Source organism: Ahaetulla prasina, chromosome 2, assembly GCF_028640845.1.
Source record: "Ahaetulla prasina isolate Xishuangbanna chromosome 2, ASM2864084v1, whole genome shotgun sequence".
NCBI lineage: Eukaryota > Metazoa > Chordata > Lepidosauria > Squamata > Colubridae > Ahaetulla > Ahaetulla prasina.
This window is the reverse complement of record NC_080540.1, coordinates 219,463,118-219,487,871: the sequence shown is the minus strand read 5'-3', so window position 1 is coordinate 219,487,871 and position 24,754 is coordinate 219,463,118. Positions and strand designations below refer to the sequence as shown.

General features: G+C 40.2%; 1 protein-coding gene across 3 annotated transcripts in view; it reads left to right on the top strand.

Moving 5' to 3' along the window:
- The window catches only part of ADAMTSL1 (ADAMTS like 1), a 288,623-nt gene that overhangs the window by 248,274 nt on the left and 15,595 nt on the right, over window positions 1-24,754 (top strand). For all 3 annotated transcript variants that reach the window (XM_058168823.1, XM_058168822.1, XM_058168821.1), the window contains 4 exons: window positions 9,688-9,815; window positions 16,412-16,540; window positions 20,730-20,909; window positions 23,570-23,704. In XM_058168823.1, coding sequence (XP_058024806.1) covers window positions 9,688-9,815; window positions 16,412-16,540; window positions 20,730-20,909; window positions 23,570-23,704 — 572 coding nt within the window. The remainder of the gene's footprint in view (window positions 1-9,687; window positions 9,816-16,411; window positions 16,541-20,729; window positions 20,910-23,569; window positions 23,705-24,754) is intronic.

Here is a 24,754-nt window from a genome sequence, read left to right as displayed (position 1 = left end):
TATCAACGCTTTGTTGGAAGGGTTTTCCTGCCCCCTTGAAAGAGGCGGTGGTGAGACCCCTCCTCAAGAAGCCCTCCCTGGACCCAGCTATTTTGGGTAATTATCGTCCAGTCTCCAACCTTCGCTTCATTGCGAAGGTTGTAGAGAGTGCTGTGGCGCGACAGCTACCCCAATACCTGGATGAAGCCGTCTATCTAGACCCGTTCCAGTCCGGCTTCCGACCCGGATACAGCACGGAGACAGCTTTGGTCGCATTGGTGGATGATCTCTGGAGGGCCAGGGACAGGCGCTATTCCTCTGCGCTGGTCCTATTAGATCTCTCAGCGGCTTTTGATACCATCGACCATGGTATCCTGCTGCGCCGGTTGGGGGATTGGGAGTGGGAGGCACCGTATCGGTGGTTCTCCTCCTATCTCTCTGACCGGTCGCAGACGGTGTTGACAGGGGGCAGAGGTCGACCGCGAGGGACCTCACTTGTGGGGTGCCGCGGGGTCGATTCTCTCGCCTTCTGTTCAACATCTATATGAAGCCGTTGGGTGAGATCATCAGTGGCTTTGGGGTGAGATACCAGCTGTACGCTGATGACACCCAGCTGTACTTTTCCACCCCAGGCCACCCCAATGAAGCTGTTGAAGTGCTGTCCCGTGTGTGGAAGCCGTGCGGGTCTGGATGGGGAGAAACAGGCTCAAGCTTAATCCTCCAAGACGGAGTGGCTGTGGATGCCGGCACCCGATTCAGTCAGCTGCAGCCGCGGCTGACTGTTGGAGGCGAGTTATTGGCCCCAAAGGATAGGGTGAGCAACTTAGGTGTCCTCCTGGATGAACGGCTGTTGCTTGAAGATCACTTGACAGCCGTCCCCGGGGGCCTTCCACCAGGTTCGCCTGGTTCGGCAGTTGCGCCCCTTCCTTGATCGGGATGCCTTGTGCACAGTCACTCATGCGCTCGTTACCTCTCGCTTGGATTATTGTAATGCTCTCTACATGGGGCTCCCCTTGAAGTGCACTCGGAGGCTTCAGTTAGTTCAGAATGCAGCTGCGCGGGTGATAGAAGGAGCTCCGCATAGCTCCCATATAACACCGCTCCTGCGCAGACTGCACTGGCTACCTGTGGCCTTTCGAGTGCACTTTAAGGTGTTGGTTACTATCTTTAAAGCGCTCCATGGCTTAGGGCCTGGGTACTTACGGGACCGCCTGCTGTTACCACATGCCTCCCACCGACCTGTACGCTCTCACAGAGAGGGACTTCTCAGGGTGCCGTCCGCCAAGCAATGTCAGCTGGCGGCCCCCAGGGGAAGGGCCTTCTCTGTGGGGGCTCCCACCCTCTGGAACGAACTTCCCCCGGGTTTACGCCAAATACCTGACCTTCGGACATTCCGTCGCGAACTGAAGACACATCTTTTTATTCGCGCGGGGCTGGCTTAAATTGATTTTAACAAATTTTTAAATTTTTAGAAATTAATTTTAAATGGGGTTTTTTAGCTTATTATATATTTTACTTCTCAGGCCAATTTTAAAATAAGTTTTTTAACTGCATTTTAAATTTGTATATTGTACCGTCTGTTTTATTCTTGCCTGTACACCGCCCTGAGTCCTTCAGGAGAAGGGCGGTATAGAAATCAAATAAATAAATAAATAAAATAACCTTCCCAACCTGCTTCCGACAAAGTCAATGGGCGAAGTCAGATTGGCTTAACAATCACATGATTCCCTTAACTCAGGGATGCCAAACTCAAGGCCTGTGGGCTGGATCTGGCTTGCAGTGTGGTTATATCTGGCCCGCAGGGCTACCCTGGAAACAGCAAAGGACCAGCCCCCAGCACCTTGGCCCCAGGCCAGCTTGATGCTAATCTACAACTTGGTGGCAGCCATCTGGGCCAGAACGTGGTTAGCCTTAGATACGCAGAGCCACCCTTGAGCCAGTAAGGGGCCAACCCCGCCCTGCCCCCTCGCCGCGTGCTGAAGAGAATGGATCCCCCAGCCCTGCCCGGGCCACCACAGGTGCTGATGTGAGCGACATTGAGCTGGCCACACCCATCCAGTTGTCTGCGACCATCTGGACCACCGAGGTCAACCACAAACCTGATGCGGCTCTCAGTGAAATCGAGTTTGACACCCCTGTAATGATTCATTTAACAAAAATGTCAAAAATGATCATAAAAATTGGGCGTGACTACTTAACAACGGCCTTACTTAGCAATGGGAGTTCTGATCCCAATTTTGGTCATAAGTCAAGGACTTTCTATCTACATTAATTGATGTGTTCAGAAAGCAGAATTTTTTGCCAGTCCATGTTTCCTCTGTGTGTAAATTATGAGCCTGAGATTAAACATCCACATCCTGTGACCAGGGTCAGCCTCAGAAATGAGAAGGCACAAAAGAGTCAACCCCGGGGAACCCAAATTAATTTTAAATGCCTGTTTCTCTGGATATCTAGCAAGCTCTTGATTTATCCAAGGTGCAGTTCAGCACCGTGGTTTAAATATACCATTAGTTTGCTTGCTGCCTTCCTTTCTAAGTGGTTAGAAACGCTCCTGATTTAATGATTTCTATAATTTACTTTCATTTGCGGTGTCATTGCATTTAAAAAACATTTTTCCCCTGGCAGATAGAGCATTCTTTTTTTTCTTTTTTTACTACTAAAAGAAAACATTAAAAAATGAAAAAGTATGTTTTCCCCCTATGTGAGAACAAGAATGTATTTGTTATGGAAAGCACATGCAGCCTTAATCAAATATAGGCCTATGGTATAAATTTGGTTGGACTTCGGCCTGTAAAAATACATTTCTGGCATTTAGAATGTTGTATGTGCAGCTATGCATTGCCAGTGGTTACATCCTGTTGGGAAAGTGCACATAAAGGTTTTTCTTGTTTTTATACGTTGTTAAAACTACTAGAGAGATGCTTTCCTTCTATGCTGTTAAAAGACATGCAGGTTACAAAAAGTCCATACAAAAATTACGTTCAGAATTGAGCATGAGGAAATTGTATACTGTCTTAAGCAACCTTGCCTTTGTAATATTGCAGCACCAACGTGCTGTTTGCTATTAGAGAGCAAATAATTTCTATTAGTTCCAGATTTTGCGACACGTGTATCTGAGTCAAGCAGTTCCCAGAGGTTTGCCATTTTTCCTTTCGTTGTTATCTTTAATTGGCATTGTCTTGTAGAGCTACTCCACACCACCTTCCGGATGAAGAGGTTGTTCTTCTTCTAATGTGATTGTGTAGAAGAGTGTTTCTCAGTCTTAGCTAGTGTAAGATATGTGGACGTCAGCTCCCTGATTTCTCAATCAGCAAGCTAGCTAGAAGAAGTCAAAGAGCAGGAAAAACTAAGCAAGGCAGGATGGTCCAGGATAGAACTTCTCAAACTTTTTCAGACCTTGGGACCTTCTTGTTTAAGTCCTTGGCCCCTAATGAAGAGGCAAAGCTTTGTTGTGCTTGATGAACTTGTTTTGTTTTGTGAATGAAAGCAAATGATCTCTGGAGGGCCAGGGATAGAGGATGCTCCTCTGCCCTGGTCCTATTAGACCTCTCAGCGGCTTTTGATACCATCGACCATGGTATCCTGCTGCGCCGGTTGGAGGGATTGGGAGTGGGAGGCACCGTTTATCGGTGGTTCTCCTCCTATCTCTCCGATCGGTCGCAGACGGTGTTGACAGGGGGGCAGAGGTCGGCTCCGAGACACCTCACTTGTGGGGTGCCGCAGGGGTCGATCCTCTCGCCTTCTGTTCAACATCTATATGAAGCCGCTGGGTGAGATCATCAGTGGCTTCGTGTGAGGTACCAGCTGTACGCTGATGACACCCAGCTGTACTTTTCACACCGGGCCACCCCAACGGTTATCAAGTGTTGTCCCGGTGCTTGGAAGCCGACGGGTCTGGATGGGGAGAAACAGGCTCAGGCTCAATCCCTCCAAGACAGAGTGGCTGTGGATGCCGGCATCTCGGTACAGTCAGCTGAGTCCTCGGCTGACTGTCGGGGGCGAGTCATTGGCCCCGATGGAACGGGTGCGCAACCTGGGCGTCCTCCTGGATGAACGGCTGTCTTTTGAAGATCACTTGACGGCCGTCTCCAGGAGAGCTTTTTACCAGGTTCGCCTGGTGCGCCAGTTGCGCCCCTTTCTAGACCGGGATGCCCTGTGCACGGTCACTCACGCCCTCGTGACGTCTCGCCTGGATTACTGCAATGCTCTCTACATGGGGCTCCCCTTGAAGGGCATCCGGAGGCTTCAGTTAGTCCAGAATGCAGCTGCTGGTGATAGAGGGAGCCCTCGTGGCTCCCGTGTGACACCTATCCTGCGCAGACTGCACTGGCTGCCTGTGGCCTTCCGGGTGCGCTTCAAGGTTTTGGTGAACATCTTCAAAGCGCTCCATGGCATAGGGCCGGGTTACTACGGGACCGCCTACTGCTACCGGATACCTCTCACCGACCCGTGCGCTCTCACAGAGAGGGACTCCTCAGGGTGCCGTCAGCGAGACAGTGTCGTTTGGCGACACCCAGGGGAAGGGCCTTCTCTGTGGGGGCTCCCACCCTCTGGAACGAACTCCCCCCAGGACTTCGTCAACTTCCGGACCTCCAAACCTTCCGTCGCGAGCTTAAAACACATTTATTCATCTGCGCAGGACTGGATTAGTTTTTAAATTCGTGGGTTTTTAAGGGGTTTTAAATGGGTTTTTAATGGGTTTTTAATGGGTTTTATTATTTGCTAAATTTTAATTGCGGCCAAATTGAATAAGTTTTTTAGTGGTATTTTAATAGTATTTATTTTGTAATAGTACTGTTTATTTTATCTGCCTGTAAACCGCCCTGAGTCCTTCGGGAGAAGGGCGGTATAAAAATTTAAATAATAAATAAATAATAAATAAATAAATAAATACTGTACACGAGTCCCAGGATAATGTTGCAGGATCGAATTTGAGTCAGTCACCAAGACCAAAAATTTATTCTTCCAAGCTTTCAGACCTGTGCTGGAGCCCATTCTCAGAGAACTTCTCGCTCTCCAGAATTGTTTTGTTTTTCTCCTTAACCTCACACAGAACTCCATCATGTTTTGTGGAACCCTAAGTTCAAAGGAACACGGTTTGGGAAATCATGATGTAGGAACTGGCAGCTGGGACTCTTTCAACACCTGAGTTTGTACCTCCATACTTTACATTTATAGATTGAAATATTTCATCGATATACTAAGAGTCTTTACGGAGTTAGCTGCCTTTACATATCTGAAATATAAATACATATTTCTGGCAATGTAATTTGTGAAGCAGGCCTAACTACTGTATTTGGAAACTCTGTTTTTGAAGCTTTGTTTCTGGTTGTTCTGTAGAATTTCTACACATGTGTGATTTTTTACACAAATAGCACAAGCCATCTCATTTGTGTTGGGAATGTCCTTCTCATTTATGATCTCTGTATGGAAAAACCAAGCAATATCCCAATTTATTTTATAAAAATAAATAAAGGTCATTTTTGTATGGTACATTAGGATGATGAGGAAGAAGCTGATGGTGAAAGAGATGCCTTCTTGCCTTGCTTTTCCTTTCCCTCGTCCCCGTTTCTCTCCAACACAATGTTCAATGGGTGGGCTTAATCTGGTTTGCTTTAGAGTGTGCCACCCATGGTGCTGTGAGGGAGATCAAATATCCTTAACTTTGTGGTTCATGAGGCTGCCGTTTTCATTCAAGGAGGGGGGAAAAAAATCTCATCAACCCATGGTAAGTGACTAGGTCTTGATTGCATTTGGAGGGGCTTTCTCACTCTCATCTTCTTTTGTCTACTCCCCCAATTTTTTTTTCCTACTACCATCCTGACAAAAGAAGTTATGGAAAACAGCTGCTGCAGTTTTCTTGTGAGAAAAGCAAATTTGCCTATAGGCTGTGTCATTAATTCAACCTAAGAGTGATTGGAGGCAGGTTAGAACTTCGCACTGGGAGCCATGATATTAAACATAATGCTTCTCGATGGGTCAAGGCCACCCAGAGGCTTCAAGAGATCCAAAAAAAGCCAACTTGGAAGTAACGCCAGCAAAAGGACATGACACAGTATACCAGTTGAACCCATAATGCCAAATATCTGGCATTATTCCTGAGACCTTCTATACCAAGACTAATCTCAAGATGGTTTAAAAGTTTATATCCACCTTCTGCTGCTCAGGCCTGTCAATATGTTCCTTACAAACTCTCTTCATTATGAGGAGCTTTTGTTTTGTTTTTGCTTGCACAGGATTGTACTGGACATAAGATTATTAAAAAAAAAATTCAGAAGTGTCAGGTATTTCCCATCATTAAAACAGAAAATGCTGCTGAAAATATTCTGTTTTGAAAATGATAGCTTTTAAATATATGGCAAATGTTTTCATATATAATAATAACTAGACAAGCCCTTGTTTTATTATTTCAGAGATATTTCCTTACCAGATTCCTCAATGCCTTCAACAATGGCAGAGATTCTAATGTATTTGAAAAGTTCTTAAAAATTCAGGAAGATGTTCAGGGTTGTATTTGCCTCGAAAGGAAGCAATGTTGAACTGTATAGCATAGTCAAACATCAGGAACTGACTACAGGAAATGTTTTATGACATTTTAGGATAATTTTTATGTCATATAATGTTCTATATTATATTTCATAATACAATAATATATTATGAATATATTATATTTAAATTTATATTAATTTCAGTTTTTTGGGATATCATGAATCTCAGTTTTTGGACATATTCTATAAGTTAACCCATTTTGAGGTACCTTGAAATATTATGCGCCATTTTGCTCAATTATATTTTGCTTTCCTTTATTGATTAGCCCTTGGGCTATATCAAAGTACAGAGTTCCAGACACAAATTATTATTAAAATCTGATAAAAACAATTTGAAATTGAATTGGATAAAATACCATTTAAATATGAAATTGGAATGGAATACGATTTAAAATGAAATTAGAATAAAATACAGTTTAAAATGATAGCTTTGATTAGCTTATAGGCCATATCAAAGCACAAGGTGCAAACATTAATAAAATCTTAAACAAACAATTTAAAATAAGAGTAGGGTAAAATACAATAATTATAGGATAAGATACAATATAATTTAATACATAAATATATAAAATAGAATAAAATGACATAAAATTATATTTCAGTGTCACCCTTACAATCTACCCCAATCAGTCCTACGTATGGAGATCTCAACCGAACTATTTTGTCTAAGTACTGTACTGTGTTAAATGTTATTTTCAAGTTCTGGCCGCACATAAAGTAAGTTATAGATTACAGACACAAGAATTTTAATAATACAACGGTATCTTGGTGCTCAACTGGTTTGAAACTTGTCGAATTTGGTACTTAACGCATTTTGATGCGAAAATTTTGTCCCAATACTCATTGTTTGTTTGGTACTCAATGCACAAGCTAAAACCTTTCAGTGTTGGCTGCCTTATGACTTGCTACATTATTCCTTATGGGAAAAAATTGTTTGGTACTCATTGTGCCTTCCGGAACCAATTAACAGAAAGTAGCAAGGTACCATTCTGTATAGATTTAGTGCAGTATCATTCACGGGATGATTTCCAGCTATTTGGGATATTTCCAACTGAAGTTACACCTTCTTAGATATGTTTTGAAAAGTTTATGGAACTGATCACAAAACAAACTAAAATACACCCAAATTTGGTATGAAAAATGTATACAATGCAAAGAGATTCTGCATGAATTACTCCATATTCTCAGCCTTTAGTCTCTCTTTACAATGAGGATGAATAAAGAATATTACTTTTTGTTTATTCTTTTTAGGCAACTATAAAACATGGTTTAAAAAATGATGTAATGGCTCCTGAGATAAGAAACACCAGGTTTCATTCTTCTGAGATTCTTTCGACAGACTTCAATAAATCGGATGCAACCTTTGAATTTTATCTCTTTATTTGCTGCCTGAACCATCCGGTTTATTCCTATTCTGTCTTAAGTTCAGATCAATTAAAGAGTTTGCAATTACACAGTACAACATGGGTGACAGAGAATGCAGATAACCGGTAAATTAGAAAACTAACAATTCAGGTTCAGATTAGAAATGACGTTTAGCTTTCTTTTTAAAAAAAAAAAAATTAAAAACAGCTTCTTGAAGCAGAATAATTGCAGGAAGAAAAAAAAAGAAAGTGTCTGCTTAATTTTTCCTTCTTTAGGTTGTTCACACTCTTTCCCAGCTGTATTGTACTTACATCCAGCAGTTGCTATTCTGTACTTTGTCATCCCTGCTGGAATATCTTCAGGGCTCACCAACTGTGGGGCCACAGAAAAGATATTTGGTGGCCCTATGCTCTTGGGGAGGGAGACTTTCTTGTTCTTGGCAATAGTACAGAAGTAGTTCATCATTGTCTTCTAAATGTTTTTCAACTGGACAGGGAGCGATTTAAGATTTTGGTTGATCGGAGGCCTGCAAAGCAGTAGAGCCATAGATTAGCAAAACTTTAGGACATGCAGGGAGGTTCTTTGGTTTCCATTCTGATATATCCCTGTTTTATAGTTTCACTCAAGTTTTCTTCTGGTTTTCACCTCAAAATTGGAAGACTTTGCAGTCCTTTTTAACAATCATAGTTTAAAAAAGGATCATGAGGATATATATCATAATAACGTTTGGGGATGGCTCTCTTTAAGCGACTCCTGCAACTCGCTTGGACTGCAAGGCGATCAAACCAGTCAGTCCTAGAGGAGATCAACCCTGACTGCTCTTTAGAAGTCCAGATCCTGAAGATGAAACCAAAATACTTTGGCCCCCTAATGAGAAATAAGGACTCACTGGAGAAGAGCCTAATGCTGGGAACAATTGAGGGCAAAAGAAGGGGATATGTCCTTTAATAGTTTCGGAAACTCCTAATTTTTAACACTTACATGATGAGAAGATTTGAAAGAAGGTTTCATAACCAGCCCTTTTGCATACGGTATTTCTTATTACCTCATATTGGGGCACTAATAAAGACAACTTTTCAAGGAAAATGCAGAATGGAGGCCCGACACAAATTACATGACTATTTTCTGAACAAAATATGAGGCCAGACTCTGAACTTAGTGTAGTGACCAGTTTGACAGGCAGTGGGAGGAATAAAAAAATCAGCACTACATTTTGCTGTTATCTTCACATTTTTCAAGTTGGTGATGATGCAAGATGTCTCATCTGTGCAGTGGCTTGTAAATATCAAGGTTGATATGAAATAAAATGGTAACGTGTGCATATTTTAAGTAACAGTAGACTACCGATGATCCACCTAGTTTGGTATTGGTAAATATTGCTTGTTATTTAATGCAACTGAATCTGCAAAGCTTGTAATTTAAATTTAGGATGACTTTGGGGCAGTCATTCTCTCTCAGCAAAACCCAACTCATAGGGTTGTTGTGGGAAAAATAAGAGGAGGAAGATGTGGTGAGTATGTTCTCCACCTTGAATTGTTTTGAAACAATAATAAACGTGCAATATAAATAAATAAACAAACAGTACTGGTACTGTATATTTGCCATCTTGAGTTATATTTGAAAAAACAGGATGAAAAAAAATCTTTTTTTAAATGTCATTCTGAATACAATTATTCAAAGACGTTTAACCTTTGGCTGGTGTCTTTTTCCTCTGGAGTCTTACCCAGAAGTGCTAAGTAATAATTTTCTTGGCATCCAGTTTTTAAGACTTAATATATTTTGTCTGTCATTACAGGATTCTTCTTCAACCGGATGACTCCTTGCAAATCCTAGAACCAGTCGAAGCCGATGTAGGCTTTTATACTTGCAATGCAACCAATGTGTTGGGCTCTGACTCTGTATCCATTGCCATCACATTAGCAGGTAACACATCTACAACACTTTACACAACACGGAAATCCTGTTTCTATGTTCTTGCAGTTTTAAGCACAAACGTATAGTGAGATAGCCTCCAAGTTTAAAAATCCTACCAATGTTGGAGTTACTTTTAACTTTATTTAACTTTAACTTTGTTTATTGATGTTTTCCCCAGTGTTGATGTCTTGCTCTCAAGATTTCACAAGACATTAAAGCTAGCTTGATATATTTAACTCCTTTATTTTCTAAGATTATTTGCATAGAGGGCCATGGCGGTTTAAATAGAATTAGTGAAGCTTATCGTTTTGCAGAATTTATTTTGGGTTTTTCATGTGAGGGGTATGTATGCCCGAATTTCAAGGATGGAAGAATGTGGACAGAGCTTTACCTTATGTTAAGATCAAGGAACGTTGCCAAGAACTAGGTTTGGCATTATTTCAAGATTCTAAAACATACTCCTGTTTTAGTTGCCAAATGTCTATGGAGATTCTCAGTCATCCAGGTCATGGTTGTCCCAAAGCTGCCTTTTCAAGAGCCAACTGGACTTCCAGAAAGTCCAGTTGCCTCTTGAAAAAGCACCTTTGGGACACTTCTGTTTTAAAATTTCCAGTAGTCGTCTTGAAGTCAGGTGCCAAATCGAGGAAGTATTCTGATTTATGCTTTACTATTTGTATATTAACCTCTGTCTCTTGAACCATTATGATTGGTTTTCAATTTTGGTAGCTAATGTCTCCTATCAGAACCTTCCACCTTTACAATTCCACTAGGCCCTGAGCCTCTTGCTTAGCTTCATAGTCTCAGTGTCAGGCGCCCTGACACTAAAACTCTGAAGCTAAGCAAGAGGCTGGGGAAATAATAAAGGTAAAGGTAAAGGTTCCCCTTGCATATACGTGCTAGTAGTTGCCGACTGTAGGGGGCGGTGCTCATCTCCGTTTCAAAGCCGAAGAGCCAGTGCTGTCCGAAGACATCTCCATGGTCATGTGGCCAGCATGACTCAACACCAAAAGTGCACGGAACGCTGTTACCTTGAAATAATACTAATATGTTAATATAAAAGAAAACAAGAGGATGGTGATATGGGAATATTAACATTTTGATATGCAAAAAGTGGGATTTTATCACTTAATTTTGGTGTGTCCTTAGTTTTTTTTAATATACACTAACTTTTATATTTTAATATTATTGCTGAGATGATTATTTAAGACAGTTATATTAAAACATGTGCCATGTTTATTATTCTATTTATCCACTTCTATCATCTTTATATATTTTGGCAGAGAGAGCAATTGATTTTGATATTTTAGTTCAAATGTAAAGATTCAATAATTCAGTGGCTGCTGAAATATACTGATGTCTTGATCAAAATAATGATAACACAGTAATGGATTTACCTTTATTAAACTTTCAGATGGAAAGTCTAAAAAACCCTGTATTTTGGTCTGATCTCTCTGCCATATTTTGCTTTTATGACTATTTCTCCTTTTTAATAGAATGATAAGGATTTAATTTGTTAAATCCATCAGAGTGCGATGCTTTGACCTCTTTATTTTATTTTTTTTATGCTTGATGGTGGCTCCAATTTTTTCTATAAATCTTTCTCTCTTAGACTGAATTGTAAAAGAGCCAGACATCTCATTAGTGCTGAAGCCAAACTAATAGTGATCTCCTGAGAATCAGTGAGATTCCTCATATTCCTGAAGTTAAGCATTGCTCTAAATAATTGGTTGGCTTGCATGTTATCTGCTCAGTCAACATCTTGTAAGGTCAAGCTCTTTCTTTCCCCGTCTTGCAGCCAAAGCATGGCTGGCACACTTCCCGTCACTGGCAAGCGAAAGCTCAGAACAGATCAAGTTTCTTGTTTACACTGACAGTTCAGTTCTATGACAAATTAAATCTTTGTTCACTTGGATCAGCATTAATGAAAACCATTCTGGGAAGAGCAGTGACGCTGTGAGATTGTGCTTGCTTTAAACTCTTTAGGTGCTTGGCCAGCAAGTAGCTTTTTAGTAACATGCAAAGTTACAGAAAATGAAAAGAGCCTGGGTAGATCATTCCAAAAGTTCATCCGTTCCAGATTTTTTTGTCCAGAACGGAATTTGGTTTTGTCGTGGATCTCATGCTTTACACACCGGAGGTGTCAGGTCAGAATCTGGATCCTCTCTTGTTGAAAAGTTCTACCTAACAACCTGGAGAACTGCTAGCTGTTACAAATCAGCACCAATGGTTTTTGGCTACGTATCTATATGTTTGGTCTGTATAATGTGGCCTTAATTATTTGGATGAACAGTTGCAATAAAGGGCCTCTAGAATTCCACAAGTAGTCAGAAGAAAAACAGCTCCCGGTACTACTCCTCGTATTTAAGCAAAGTGTGCATTTCCCCAGATATATGAGGTGCCTGTCTTCCTAGTTCTTTTAATCTGAGAGAATGTTTTAGTAGGCTGTCTCTAAGAACATTGATATACATTTAGTTCAACTCATGAATCAATATGCTATGTACAAAAGTTCTGGGATAAACATAAACCATAGAAGTTATGAAGAGGACACGGAAGTATTAAGACAGCCAGTTTGGTGTCGTAGTTAAGACATTAGGTTAGAAAACAGGAGACTCTTGAGTTCTAGCCTAGTCTTAGGCCCATAGTCAGCTGATTGATTCAGGCCAATCACTCCCTGCCAGCCCTCAGAAGAAGGCAGTGGCAAGGCATTTCCAAAAGTGCCATCAAGAAAACTGCAGGAACTAATCCAGGCAAGCGCATTTCAAGGCACACGTGTGTGCGGACACGCACATATACACACGAAGGTTTCATCTCAAGCTTTATAAATCATAGAGTTTTTTTATTTCCTTATGTCCTTATTATGGGTATAAGCAGTGGTGGGATTCTACTGGTTCGGACCTGTTCGGGAGAACCATTTGCTCTGACTTTCATCCGTGAGCGAACCGGTTCTCTCTTTCTTTGAAGTGGGCCCACCACCACCCCCCCACATTATACTTACCTATATTTCTGCTTCTGAAGCTCAGCTGATTGGGGCGGCAGAATGGATTGCCGCTCCTCAGCTGTTTTTCTTTCTCTCAGCAATGTGGAAGTTCAATTTTCGGCAAAGTGCACATGCAGCGTGCGTCTAGCGCATGCAGCGCACATCTAGTGCAGACAGCACACGTCTAGCACACGCTCAGTGAACTGGTTGTTAAACCAGTAAGATCCCACTACTGGATATAAGTAGGATTGCCAAACAAATGGCAGTGTGATGGTAGGCTTGTGTAGAAAGAAAAGCAGCCTGTGATGCTACGGTTATGAGCCATGGAAGTTAGAAACAACTCTAAGTACTGCTGCAGAAGTTTTATCATGCCATCTGAAGTATTTAAAGGTTAAGGTATAGTTGTAGTATTTAAACCAATATGTATGGAGTTACTTCAGAGAAAGTAGCTCCTAAAGTAAGCATGGGGTGGATGGGGGAACTGTGCCACAATAAATGTAAAAGTGAGGTTTAATGATGAGATATTAATGTTTGGTGAATTGACATATCTAAAACTGTCAGATGGCCTGATCAGCATATCTGGAGTAAACCCCACTGGGGACTTATCTAGAAGTTTGCATGCAATCCTTCCTAAACCCTTTCTCCGGAGTGATCTTGGTGTCTAACCAATGGTTAACTGATACTTTTTTCTGACCCAGGATCCAGATTCTGACGCCTAGTTTAGGCGTAATGCTAAACTAGTTTAGTATTGTATATGCAAAGCTGCCACCTTATCACCATCCTCTTTTTCTGGCACAACATCAAATTTATTCTGTTTCGAACTCATCTCTATTTGTCACAGCTTCCAAGGTAGAAGCAGAAACTGTATTTAAACTGTAGTCAATTTAAATGATTCACAATCAAAAATCTTGGCTGATACATGTTTCTCAGTTTGCTTTAGATACCAAAATCTAAAGTGGGGCTTACTCCAGATATATTGATCAGGCCATCTGACATTTCTAGAAATGTCAATTCACCAAACATTAATCTCTCATCATTAAACTTCACTTTTACATTCATTGTGGCAGACAGTTTCCCCTACCCACCCAAAAAAACATCAATACAGCTGTTTCTCCTTAAAAGCACAAATATGGTAAAACAACATCAATTTAACAGCAATACAACAGAAAGCATTGAAGTAATTAATCCATTCTGATCCAGGTAAATGCTTGAATTCTAAAGTTCAGTGCTATAGCAATCCAGGCTATAAAGAGTCTTTGCAGTTTGTCTATTCCCGATGGGCACATTCCAAAGGCTTTAACTTTAGACTAGAGTTTTGGAAGGAAAGCCTCTTCCTTCAAACCACAGTTTTGATCCAAACCAATTTATGGAGCCTAATCAATCACTGTCTGATACATGCATGCGTGTAGGTTCATAAGACACACACATTTAGATTGTTTGCAGGTTTTTAGTAACCAGCAACAGTTTTGTTTTGTTTTTCTAACAAAATAGTCCGTGTCTTGATTTCATTTTCTCATGCAAACAAATGAGGAAATGCAAAATCTCCTGGGTCAAATTTTCTAGATGCAAAGCTGCTTTTGGGCAGCTTCTGAATAGCCTCATCTGTCAAACATGAGCCACAGGTATCCAGTCATTCAGCAGCTTCAAATCTGGATACCAAGTTATACGAATGTGATAATGTGCAATTAAAACAACATTGCGGTGAAGGAGGGGAGGGCTGGACTTCTCAGAGGAAGTGGGCAATCTTGGTTCAGGCTGAATGAAACACTTGGCTTATTGATTAATTTAACACATGAATTTGCAAAGGGCAAAATGTTTCCATTTTTGAAATGACAAATTGCTTTTTATAGGCTAACTGCAGACAAGTATTTAATCTAATGAGAAGATTGTGGGGGAAAAACAACCAGTGAATTAAAAAACCAGTTGCCAGTTGAGGTCTCTCTTTCTCTGTGATTTAGGAGCACCCAATAAAATATGAGAACTGTGTGAACTTTTCATGACTCACTAGCACGTTTATGGCTGGATATTTCTTTATATTGACATTTAAAGAACTCTGCATGCAAATGATATAAACAAAAGCTGCCATGCTTTTGTGGATTTCTTCTACAGATTGAGAATTGAAATACGGTCAGTTACACATAAAAGTATATTTTAGCTGTAATGATGGCTTATGGATTTGTGTTAGTGACATATGTATTGGGGGAAGGAGAGGCGTAGAAATGAAATCAGATTTCCATATTTTTAATTGATGCTGCCAACTAAAGCACCCATAATTCTTCCTCCTCCTCCTCCTCTTCCTTCTCAACTTACACCCATCATTTCCGTGCCAGTTCTTTCCTCTTCCTGCTATTGTAGATTTATAAGGGATTACTTTTTTTTAGACATTATAGGTTCCTATCTTGGCCCAAGCTCAGGGATTATGCAACCCCACCCATTTCTCCTTCTGATAGCCTATGAACAAGCTCACATCAGAGGCCCCACAAAATCAGCCAGCATTCAGAATTTAGCCCACATTCAAATTTCATGAAGTGGATAACCAGAATGCAGATAGGTAAATCTGCATTAAGGTTTATATATTTCTAAGATTCTCTCTCACCCTGCCTCCCTCCCAACAATGGGAGGTTGCTACGATTCATTAAACTTTGCAGCATTCTTATTTTTAGATCATCAATTTAGACCAGGAGTCTACTGCTTTAGTTTCCAAGTGCCCCATGTGGAAATTTCTAAAGATGAAAGTCAAGTACATAAGACCTTAAGGAAAAAAATATGGATAATTTAAATTAGCATTATAGAAGTAATCAAAGTGAGTATAGTATCTGCATACAATTAGATGTCAAAACTGTGATTTAATTAGGCAGATAATAGCTTTAGTTACATTCTGATTTATTTTTGATGCAACTGGCTTTCATTTCTCTAGTTCTACAGCCAATTTGCTTGATCAAGGGAATTGTGAAAAATAAATCTTAATACATATCTGGGTAGGATTATAAAAGCAAGATATATTTATCAATTGATATATTTATCAATTGTTTTAACTGTGGTTTTAATTGTATATATTTTGTGTTTTTACTTTTGGCTGTACACCGCCCTGAGTCCTTCGGGAGAAGGGCGGTATAAAAATTTAATAAATAAATAAATAAAATAAATAATAATAATAAATAAAAATCAAGTATCTGTTTATAAACTGACCTGTTGCTTACAATCATGTGCAAATTGTCAATGGTTTTTAAAGCTGTCCCTCCCAAGATTATTATTTCCACTGTATTTCACTTCCATTCGTCTTAGTAATCAGGTTTGTATGCTCTTTTCATAGCTTAGCTCAGCAGAAATTATTCACTGGTATGAATCTGACAAATAAATAAAATAAGTTGTAATGAGGGGTCCTTGGAGCTCTCTGAGCTTTTTTGTTTTATTGCAGAGGTTTCATTGCCCAACTAGGTAACATCATCAGTAGTTACCTAGTTTGGGTAATGAAATGTCTGCCAGAAAACAAGCAAGTTCAGAGACCACCAAGGACCCCTCATTTCAAGCCCGAGCTACAAATATTCTCCTTCATTGATAAATTGTAACTATGCCTATGCTTTTTTTTCTTGTCTTATTTGTTTTATAATTTGTGATGTCTTTTCAGGGAAACCACTGATAAAGACCTCAAGAAACACCGTGACCAACCAAAACTTGCCAACGATTTCTGTTGATATTGGAAGCACAGTGAAAACAATTCCAGGAGTAAATGTGACCATTAGCTGCCAAATTGCAGGTCTGTTATAATTATATTAATGAGCAGGCTTAAAGTTCTGCATTTAGGTTTCATTACATCCGATTTGAAATATTTCACCGAAGCATTTTATTGGATTGCTAAGGATTGCTCTGCAGTGCTCATCAGTGGAAGAGCCTAGTTTAATGCAGATCTGAAATATAGCTCCAAGCATTGCCTGAGACCTTAGAGTTAAATAGAATAACAGAATTGGAGGGGATCTTGTAGGTCATCTAGTCAAGGGGTCAGCAACCTGCGGCTCTGGAGCCACATGGGTTCTTTCATCCCTCTGCTGCGGCTCCCTGTCGCCAGTCAGCTCCACAATGGATAGGATTTTCGGTTAGGACTGGTAAAGGAAAAAAGATGCTGCGCTAGGAGGAGACTCTATAGTGGGGGAACCGGACTTCTGGTCGGCTCCAGAATTAAACGAGGGGCTTCCGGTTAGGACCTTTGTGGCTTTTTGAGTGTTTATGGTTGCCAACCCCTGATCTAATCCAATCGCCTGCTGAACAGGAGACCCTATACCATTTCTGACAGATGGCTGTCCAGTCTCTTCTTGAAAGCTTCCAGTGATGAAGGATCCACAACTTCTGAAGGCAAGGTGTTCCATTGGTTGATTGTTCTCACTGTCAGAAAATTTCTCTTTATTTCTAGGTTGAGTCTCTCCTTGATCAGTTTCCATCCATTGTTCCTTAATCGGCTTTTGGGCGCTTTGGAAAATAGATTGTCCCCCTTCTCTCTGTGGCAGCCCCTCAAATATTGGAACATTGCTATCATGTCACCCCAGGTCCTTCTCTTCACTAGACTAGCCATTCCCAGTTCCTACAACCATTCTTCAAATGTTTTAGCCTCCAGTCCCCTAATTTATGACATGTCAGCTTAGAGCATTCTGAGTGAGATGAAATAATGGTTTAAATCACTGTAAGGTAGTTTCATAAGGGATGTGTGGCTCAGTGGCTAAGACACTGAGCTTGTCGATCAAAAAGTCGGTAGTTCAGCAGTTTGAATCCTTAGTGCCACGTAACGGGGTGAGCTCCCGTTACTTGTCCCAGCTTCTGCCAACCTAGCAGTTCGAAAGCACATAAAAAATGCAAGTAGAAAAATAGGGACCACCCTTGATAGGAAGATAACAGTGTTCCATGCATCTTTGGCATTTAGTCATAACGGCCACATGACCACGGAGACATCTTCGGACAGCGCTGGTTCTTCAGCTTTGAAACAGAGATGAGCACCGCCCCCTAGAGTCGGGAATGACTAGCACATATATGTGAGGGGAACCTTTATCTTTAAGGTAGTTTCATAAATTTGGAGCATGACAAAGCAACCGTAAGTTCCATTAATTAACCATGAAGACCTTAATCTTTCAATTAACCATAGGATACTTTAGTTCTATTTTACCCAAAAATGAATCATGCATCTATCTGCTTTCCAAATGTCTTTCAGGAGAAAATATTTATACTGGACAACTGAAGATTGAAATGTAGCTTATCTGATAAGACAACCTAAGGTTCTATGTAGTGAACTCTGCCCTAAGATACTTGTTATTGCAACAACAAAATTTAAAATCTATATTAGCGCAAATCAGAATAACAAAGAACAGCAAACATACTAGAACATCAGGGGAATGCTTATGAACCAAACTTTTATGAGTCAGCTTAGACTTTTATGAGCAACATAACTTGTCCATTTTGAGAAAAACCTACTAAAGAGGTCATTTTTGGGGAAAGCAATTCATAATTTAGAAAAAGTAATCAAAATAATAAAAAATGTGCCTCGCTGCCATATTTTAGTATAGAAAGTGATTTGTAACATATACAGTATTTTTATTTCTGGACTCAGGAAGTTCAGGAATTGTGGCTTCCTGCTTTGAAAGATGTTGCAGGTTAATACCAAGTCTTGGCATTAGGCTTGGAAACAAGCAGGAGTTAATGAAATGAGAAACCATGTCCAGTTTGGATCAGAGTTGCCAACTTTACTGATGTTTCTGGATTATCATAGAGTAAAGCCTTAAGTGTTTTTCCTTCAGCCATCTTGGAATTTATGGGGAGAAAGGAGGAAATTGTAAGCTAATATGAGAGAATGGATCATAAGGTATTATTCCATATTGAACCATTCTGGCTTTGGGACCTACAGAGGAGTGAGCTATAAGAGCAGAAAACAAGAATTGAGTAGAACAAGGGATGGAAAATAATACTTTGTACTTGATGGATGATACAGCCCACCAAAAGGGTAATCCTTAAGGACAATGAATTAGTGAATCGTTCCTACATCACTTTTTGGTCTAGCGGTACTTACATAGCCTTCTTCCAGCTGGGGATATGATTTCTTTGTATTTATAGTACTTTCTCTTTTGGGTTCAGATGAAGGTTGCTATGTATTATCCCAGGATGAGGGCTACCAAGACTATCTCTCCCTAATATATTCTCCCTCATTTGTCCTTATTGCTGTCAATACTATAGATGACAAATGACACCAGATTTTTTTAAAAAAATGTTTGTTGTTGTTAGTTGCGAAGTCGTGTCCGACCCATCACGACTCCATGAACAATGTTCCGCCAGGCCTTCCTATCCTCTACCATCCTCTGGAGTCCATTTACGCTCACGCCGACTGCTTCAGTGGCTCCATCCAGCCACCTCATTCTCTGTTGTCCCATTCTTCTTTTGCCCTCAATCTTTCCCAGCATTAGGCTCTTCTCTTCTCATTAGGTGGCCAAAGTATTTTTTTTAATGTACTTTCATTCAAAACAATCTCTCATGTTGCCTATAATTAAAAATGTGGAGCAGCTACTACGTCTTTATTTCTGCCATGTCTTCAAAAAGCAGTTTTTAGCACATTGCAGTAAAACTCAACCCAAGGATCTATGAAAACTTAACGTCTATATTCTCTTTTATGCCTGACTCTTCCTTTTCCCATGCAATTGCTTCCTGCAGATGGAACATATAAATTTGATTGATTTGTGTTTACCTTGAGGCAAGGGAATGGATAATACAGGTAATCATAGAGAAGGTTTGAAATCTGGGTATATGCACAGTTCTGTATCAAATGGCGCTGTAGGTTAGAGCTGCAAGATTTTACCCAGAACTGTAGCCAAATAAAATCCCCTCCCTGTTGTTTGTGCAGCCGCGATGAGAGTCAGTGTTATGGGATTTGATTTCACACGGTAAATCTGGCTGTAAACAATGAAATATGAACACAAAGTGATGAAGTTTGAAAATGAAATAGGTGAGCTTGAGATTAAAAGTGTATTGCAGATATATGTGAGCGAGAGTAATGTTAGACTCTTGCAGTGGATAATTTATACCTTCCTGTCTTACTTCTGACTTTTCTGTAAGTCTGAAGATGAGTTATATTTCCAGTTGATTGTGCCTTGCCACTAAATTGCCAGATCAGTTATCACCAGTGGTGGGATCCAGCCAGTTCGCACCTATTCGGGAGAACCGGTTGTTAACTTTCTAAGCAGTTCAGAGAACCAGTTGTTGGAAGAAATCTTATTTTGTTTTGTTTTTTCCACTTTACAGGGCTAATCCTGTAAGGAAGGCAGGAAGGAAACATTCTGGTGGTGTTTCTAGCCTAATCTCTATTGCTCCGCTTACAGAAACTGTCTCTCTGGTTAACCCTTATTACATTGTAACAGCTAAGGTGAAGCGCCTATCAGCCTCATTGATATTGAGTTGGCCAGGCCCACACGGTCACATGACCACCAAGCTACGCCTACGCAGCTGGTCATTAGGCCAGAGAACTGGTTGTTAAATTGTTTGAATCCCACCACTGGTTATCACCAACTGTGACAATCTCAGGTTCATCCAAGAAGTGAAACTTCCAAAGAAAGTCCAGTTGTCTCCTGAAAAAGCACCTTTGGGACATGGAAGATGAAAGCAACATATCTGGAACCTTCATATGTTGAAAACACTTTTTAAATTGTCTATACCAGGGGTCTCCAACCTTTGTCCCCTTAAGACTTGTGGACTTCAACTCCCAGAGTCCCTCAGCCAGCAAAGCTGGCTGAGGAACTCTGGGAGGTGAAGTCCACAAGTCTTAAAGGGACCAAGGTTAGAGACCCCTGGTCTACACTGTTAAACAACCACAAAAATAGACTGCTTTGGTACCACACATTAATGCTCTTTGCACAAGGTTCACAATGGATATTCTTTGTGTTTCTCTCTGTCTCTCTTTCATTGTGTTTCTACATCAGGTGTGCCTGAGGCAGAACTTACCTGGTTCAGGAACAAAATCAAGATGGCCCCTGACCTTCACATCCACGATGGTTCACTGCTGATTCCAAATGTATCTATCTCAGACCAAGGGTTGTATTCTTGCAGGGCTGCCAACATCCGTGGGGAGGTAACGGAAAGCACACAGCTATTAGTCCTCGGTAAGTTAAAGTATGCAACCTTTTCAAGAATTAATACCTTTTGTCATTTTTTTCCCCAACCAAAAAAACCTGTGATCAAAGGAGGAGGAGTTTAATTTCATTGGGGGAAATAAGATATAGATTTTTTTTTTAATGAAAACTGCATTTTCCGGAGAAGGGAACTGATAAATAATTGGAGCATTAAAGGCATCGGGAATTTATCTCTTTCATACTAATATTTTTATCATGTGAAAGAAAGCCAATTTGGTGTAGCGGTTACGGCATCAGGCTAGAAACAGGAAGAGCGTGAGTTCCGATCTTGCCTTAGGCACAAAGCCAGTTGGATGGACTTGGACCAGTCAGCCTCTCTCATCCCTAGGAAGGAGGCAAGACCTTGTTAAGAAAAGGGAAGGGGGAGGTTGGCACGGTCATGTCCCGGCAGTCTTTGAAAATTGAACACGATTGAATGGAAGAAGAAGAAAAACGGTGAGAAGAATCAAGCTTCTACAAAAAGAAATGAAGTTAGGACCAACTTTCCAACTGATAATTAATGGGACTTTTTCCACAAATGTCCAATCCCACAGGGCTTTGGAGAAATGATAGCGTTCCACATGCTTAAAACCTACTATTTATTGACACCATCTCCCTCCATTGGATAACTGACCCAATTTTCATTTTAAAATAATGCATTTCATAATTGTATGCCTTGTGCTACTAAATCTGGTCTACCACAGTCTGTATGAGACTACTAGATAGTACAGATAGTCCTCGGCTTAACAACAGTTCATTTAGTGACCGTTTCAAGTTACAGCAGCACTGAAAAAAGTGACTTATGATTGTTTTTCACATCTGCAACCTTTGTAGCATCCCCATGATCATGTGATCAAAATTTAGATGCTTGGCAACTGACTCATACTTATGACGTTGTTGAGTCCCAAGGTCAAGTGATCACCTTTTGCGACAAGCCAAGTCAATGGGGAAGCCAGATTCATCTAACAACCATGTTACTAGCTTATCGACTGTAGTGATTCACATAACAGCTGTGGCAAAAAAGATGGTAAAATGGGGCAAAACTCACTTAACAGCAGAAATTTGGGGCTCAATTGTCATAAGTCGAGGACCACCTGTAATATAGTAACTGTTTTCTGTGCCTCTTCACAGTCTTCTAATTGGTCACCCAGATTTTTCCTACCCAGATGTGGTAGCTCTTGGTGTCATTTGTCTCCTGGGGGAAGGATTAAATTTTTTGTCATTGATTCCAATTTCTCCACTTTGGACTTCGTGTAAGGGAACAACCTAATAAAGCTAATCTTTGAAATATTGTTATAATCATTTCACATGGCTGAGAATGCTATCTGATACTTAAAGGGTAGAGCTATTAAAGACAGCATTGCAAAATATGTGCCTGCTAATAAATGTAATTTAATTGAATGAGTTTTATATTTGAGTCCATTTAAGACTTCACGATAAACCAAGATTTGAAACATTTAGGGGTGCGTCAGGGAGAGGGGCTCAAGGACCGTTAATCTTTCTCACTTCAGACCAGCCATTTCCCCCTGCTTTGCTCTTACCTGACAACTAGGAGAATAAAAATTAACTTGTCTTATGTACTGGTGCCAAAGAAAGAAATCTCTGTTGTTAAAAAAAAAAAAAAAGCCAGAGCCGCTGATTGCTGTGAATTACAAGAGGGCATCCATAACATATGTCGTTGCAATATAATTCTTTTACTCTTCTCCCTCACTTAACATGAAATATGTTGGAAGTCCAGACCTTTAAACCTGGCTGAAAATCTCATACCCATCCCCAACTCCCACTGACATCCCTGAGACCAGATAGTGACACCCCTGCACTGGGTTCAGGCAGGGTTTGGAGGAGGATCAATCAACTCCGGGAATTTTTCTGCAGCTTTTCCAAGTGACTAAAAGCATCCTTTCTCCATAACAAGCTTCCCTCCATGAAAAACACTATCCTCCCGTTTTCTGTTGTTGGAGAAGCCGGATCTATAATAAATTGCAAAGTGACACCCTACCCCTTTCACACCTTGATGACAAATGCATAAACTCAGTCTGCCCTGTGGGGTTTTTTTATATCTATATATACAACAACAACAAAAGGAGGGACTCGGGTCATTGGAGGGTGAAGTTTACTTTGTCTTACGTTTCTCAATAGGAAACAATTTGAGCTTAGCTGGGTGATTTAGAAAGGCATTGTCAGGTCCAGAGCATGAGTGGTAATGTATTCCTGGGGCTGATTTATGATACTCAGTGATGGATTTCCTTGCCTAATAACAAGCTTGTGCCACTTTTACTCCATACTGCTTGAGAAGAGAAAGACAGCAGGCTAGACTAAGTGAAAGCTACTGTAGATTTGTTGAGGAGGTGTGCCCCTTCTGGAAACCCTGTGCTGCATTCCCAAATCATACATCAATAGCCATGGCAGATCTTATTTTTCAGGGTATGACTTTGGCCATTTTTTTTTTAAAATGTTGACACATCTTCGCTTGTAGGAATTCCTTTTCCATCTCTCTGGCATGCAGTTTTTTTTAAAAATTGGCTTCTTTTAAAATCCATTCATTTCACCAAGATTAAGTCTTTCTGAAGGGATTACTAAATAACATTAGGAATTAATCTCATCCACAGAGAGAAAGTGCCTTATTGTATTTTATTGTAATATATTCCCAGACCCACCGCAGCTCCCTCATCAATTTGAAGACATGGCAGCCACTCTGTCTCTCGTGGGGCCGGGCATTCCTTCAGTGATAACATCTCCTTCAGGAACAAGAAAAATATTGAGCCAAGGAAGCTCTGTGCTCATAGGTAGGTTCCATCCTTTGAAAAATCTACCTGCCCTAAATCTATTCTCTACACCCCCAGGAGTTTGGAAATAAATGGTTCGGCCGAGTGCAGGGAGTCCTTGTGATAAATTTGAAAGACTTGTTCAAGTATGTTAAGAATTAAGGTTTTAAAAAAATAATACATCCTCTTTTTCAAAGGAGGAAATGTTTTGCGGAAGTTGCATGGTAGATATCAGCACTCTTCCAGTACCCAAAAAATCTATGTCTGTTGTGTTATTGTTTATACCGAGAGAGCTAGTCATAAGCCTTTATAATCCAGACAAGCAATAAGCCACACTGCCGTGTTTGGAATGAAGCAGATTTCAATAATTTTAAGATAATTAATAAGTAACACTTAAATCAAGAACTGTCCATCTATCTATGGCAACTACTGATTTGTACTGTCATATAACTCAAGAGAGATGTTGCTGCCTGTTCACCGCCCTGAGTCCTTCAAGAGAAGGGTGGTATACAAATTAAAATATTATTATTATTATTATTATTATTATTATTATTATTATTATTATTATTATTATTATTTATACATTATCAGCTATTCATAAATAGGTGCCTGAAGCAATTCTAAAATGTTATCATTTTAATAACATTTTGTCAATCATCCATTTAAGATTTTTAAAATAAATTTTTAAAATAATTTGATCTCCAATTCAGCAATTAGGGAAAAAAACCATAATCCTATTACAAAATTATAGTTCATTCCCACAAGCAAAAAAGAAATATTTTAATGGAAAAGTAAGTTTATTTTCTTTCATGGTTGCAATTTTATTAGAAAGAAAAGTGGACTTTTTTGTTTTCTTAGTTTACTATTGAAAATATGTTGGCTGGTAAATGAAATGGCATTAACCCTTTCAGTTAAACAGAAAAATATAGTGGCATAGGGTAGCACAACGGAGAAAAGGGAGATAAATTTAGATCTTATACCCACTTTCCCCCCCCCCCCCCCCAGTTTCACTTCAGGAGCCTCTTACTTAGCTAAAGTTAATTCTGACATCAGAACTTGGGCAAAAAAATA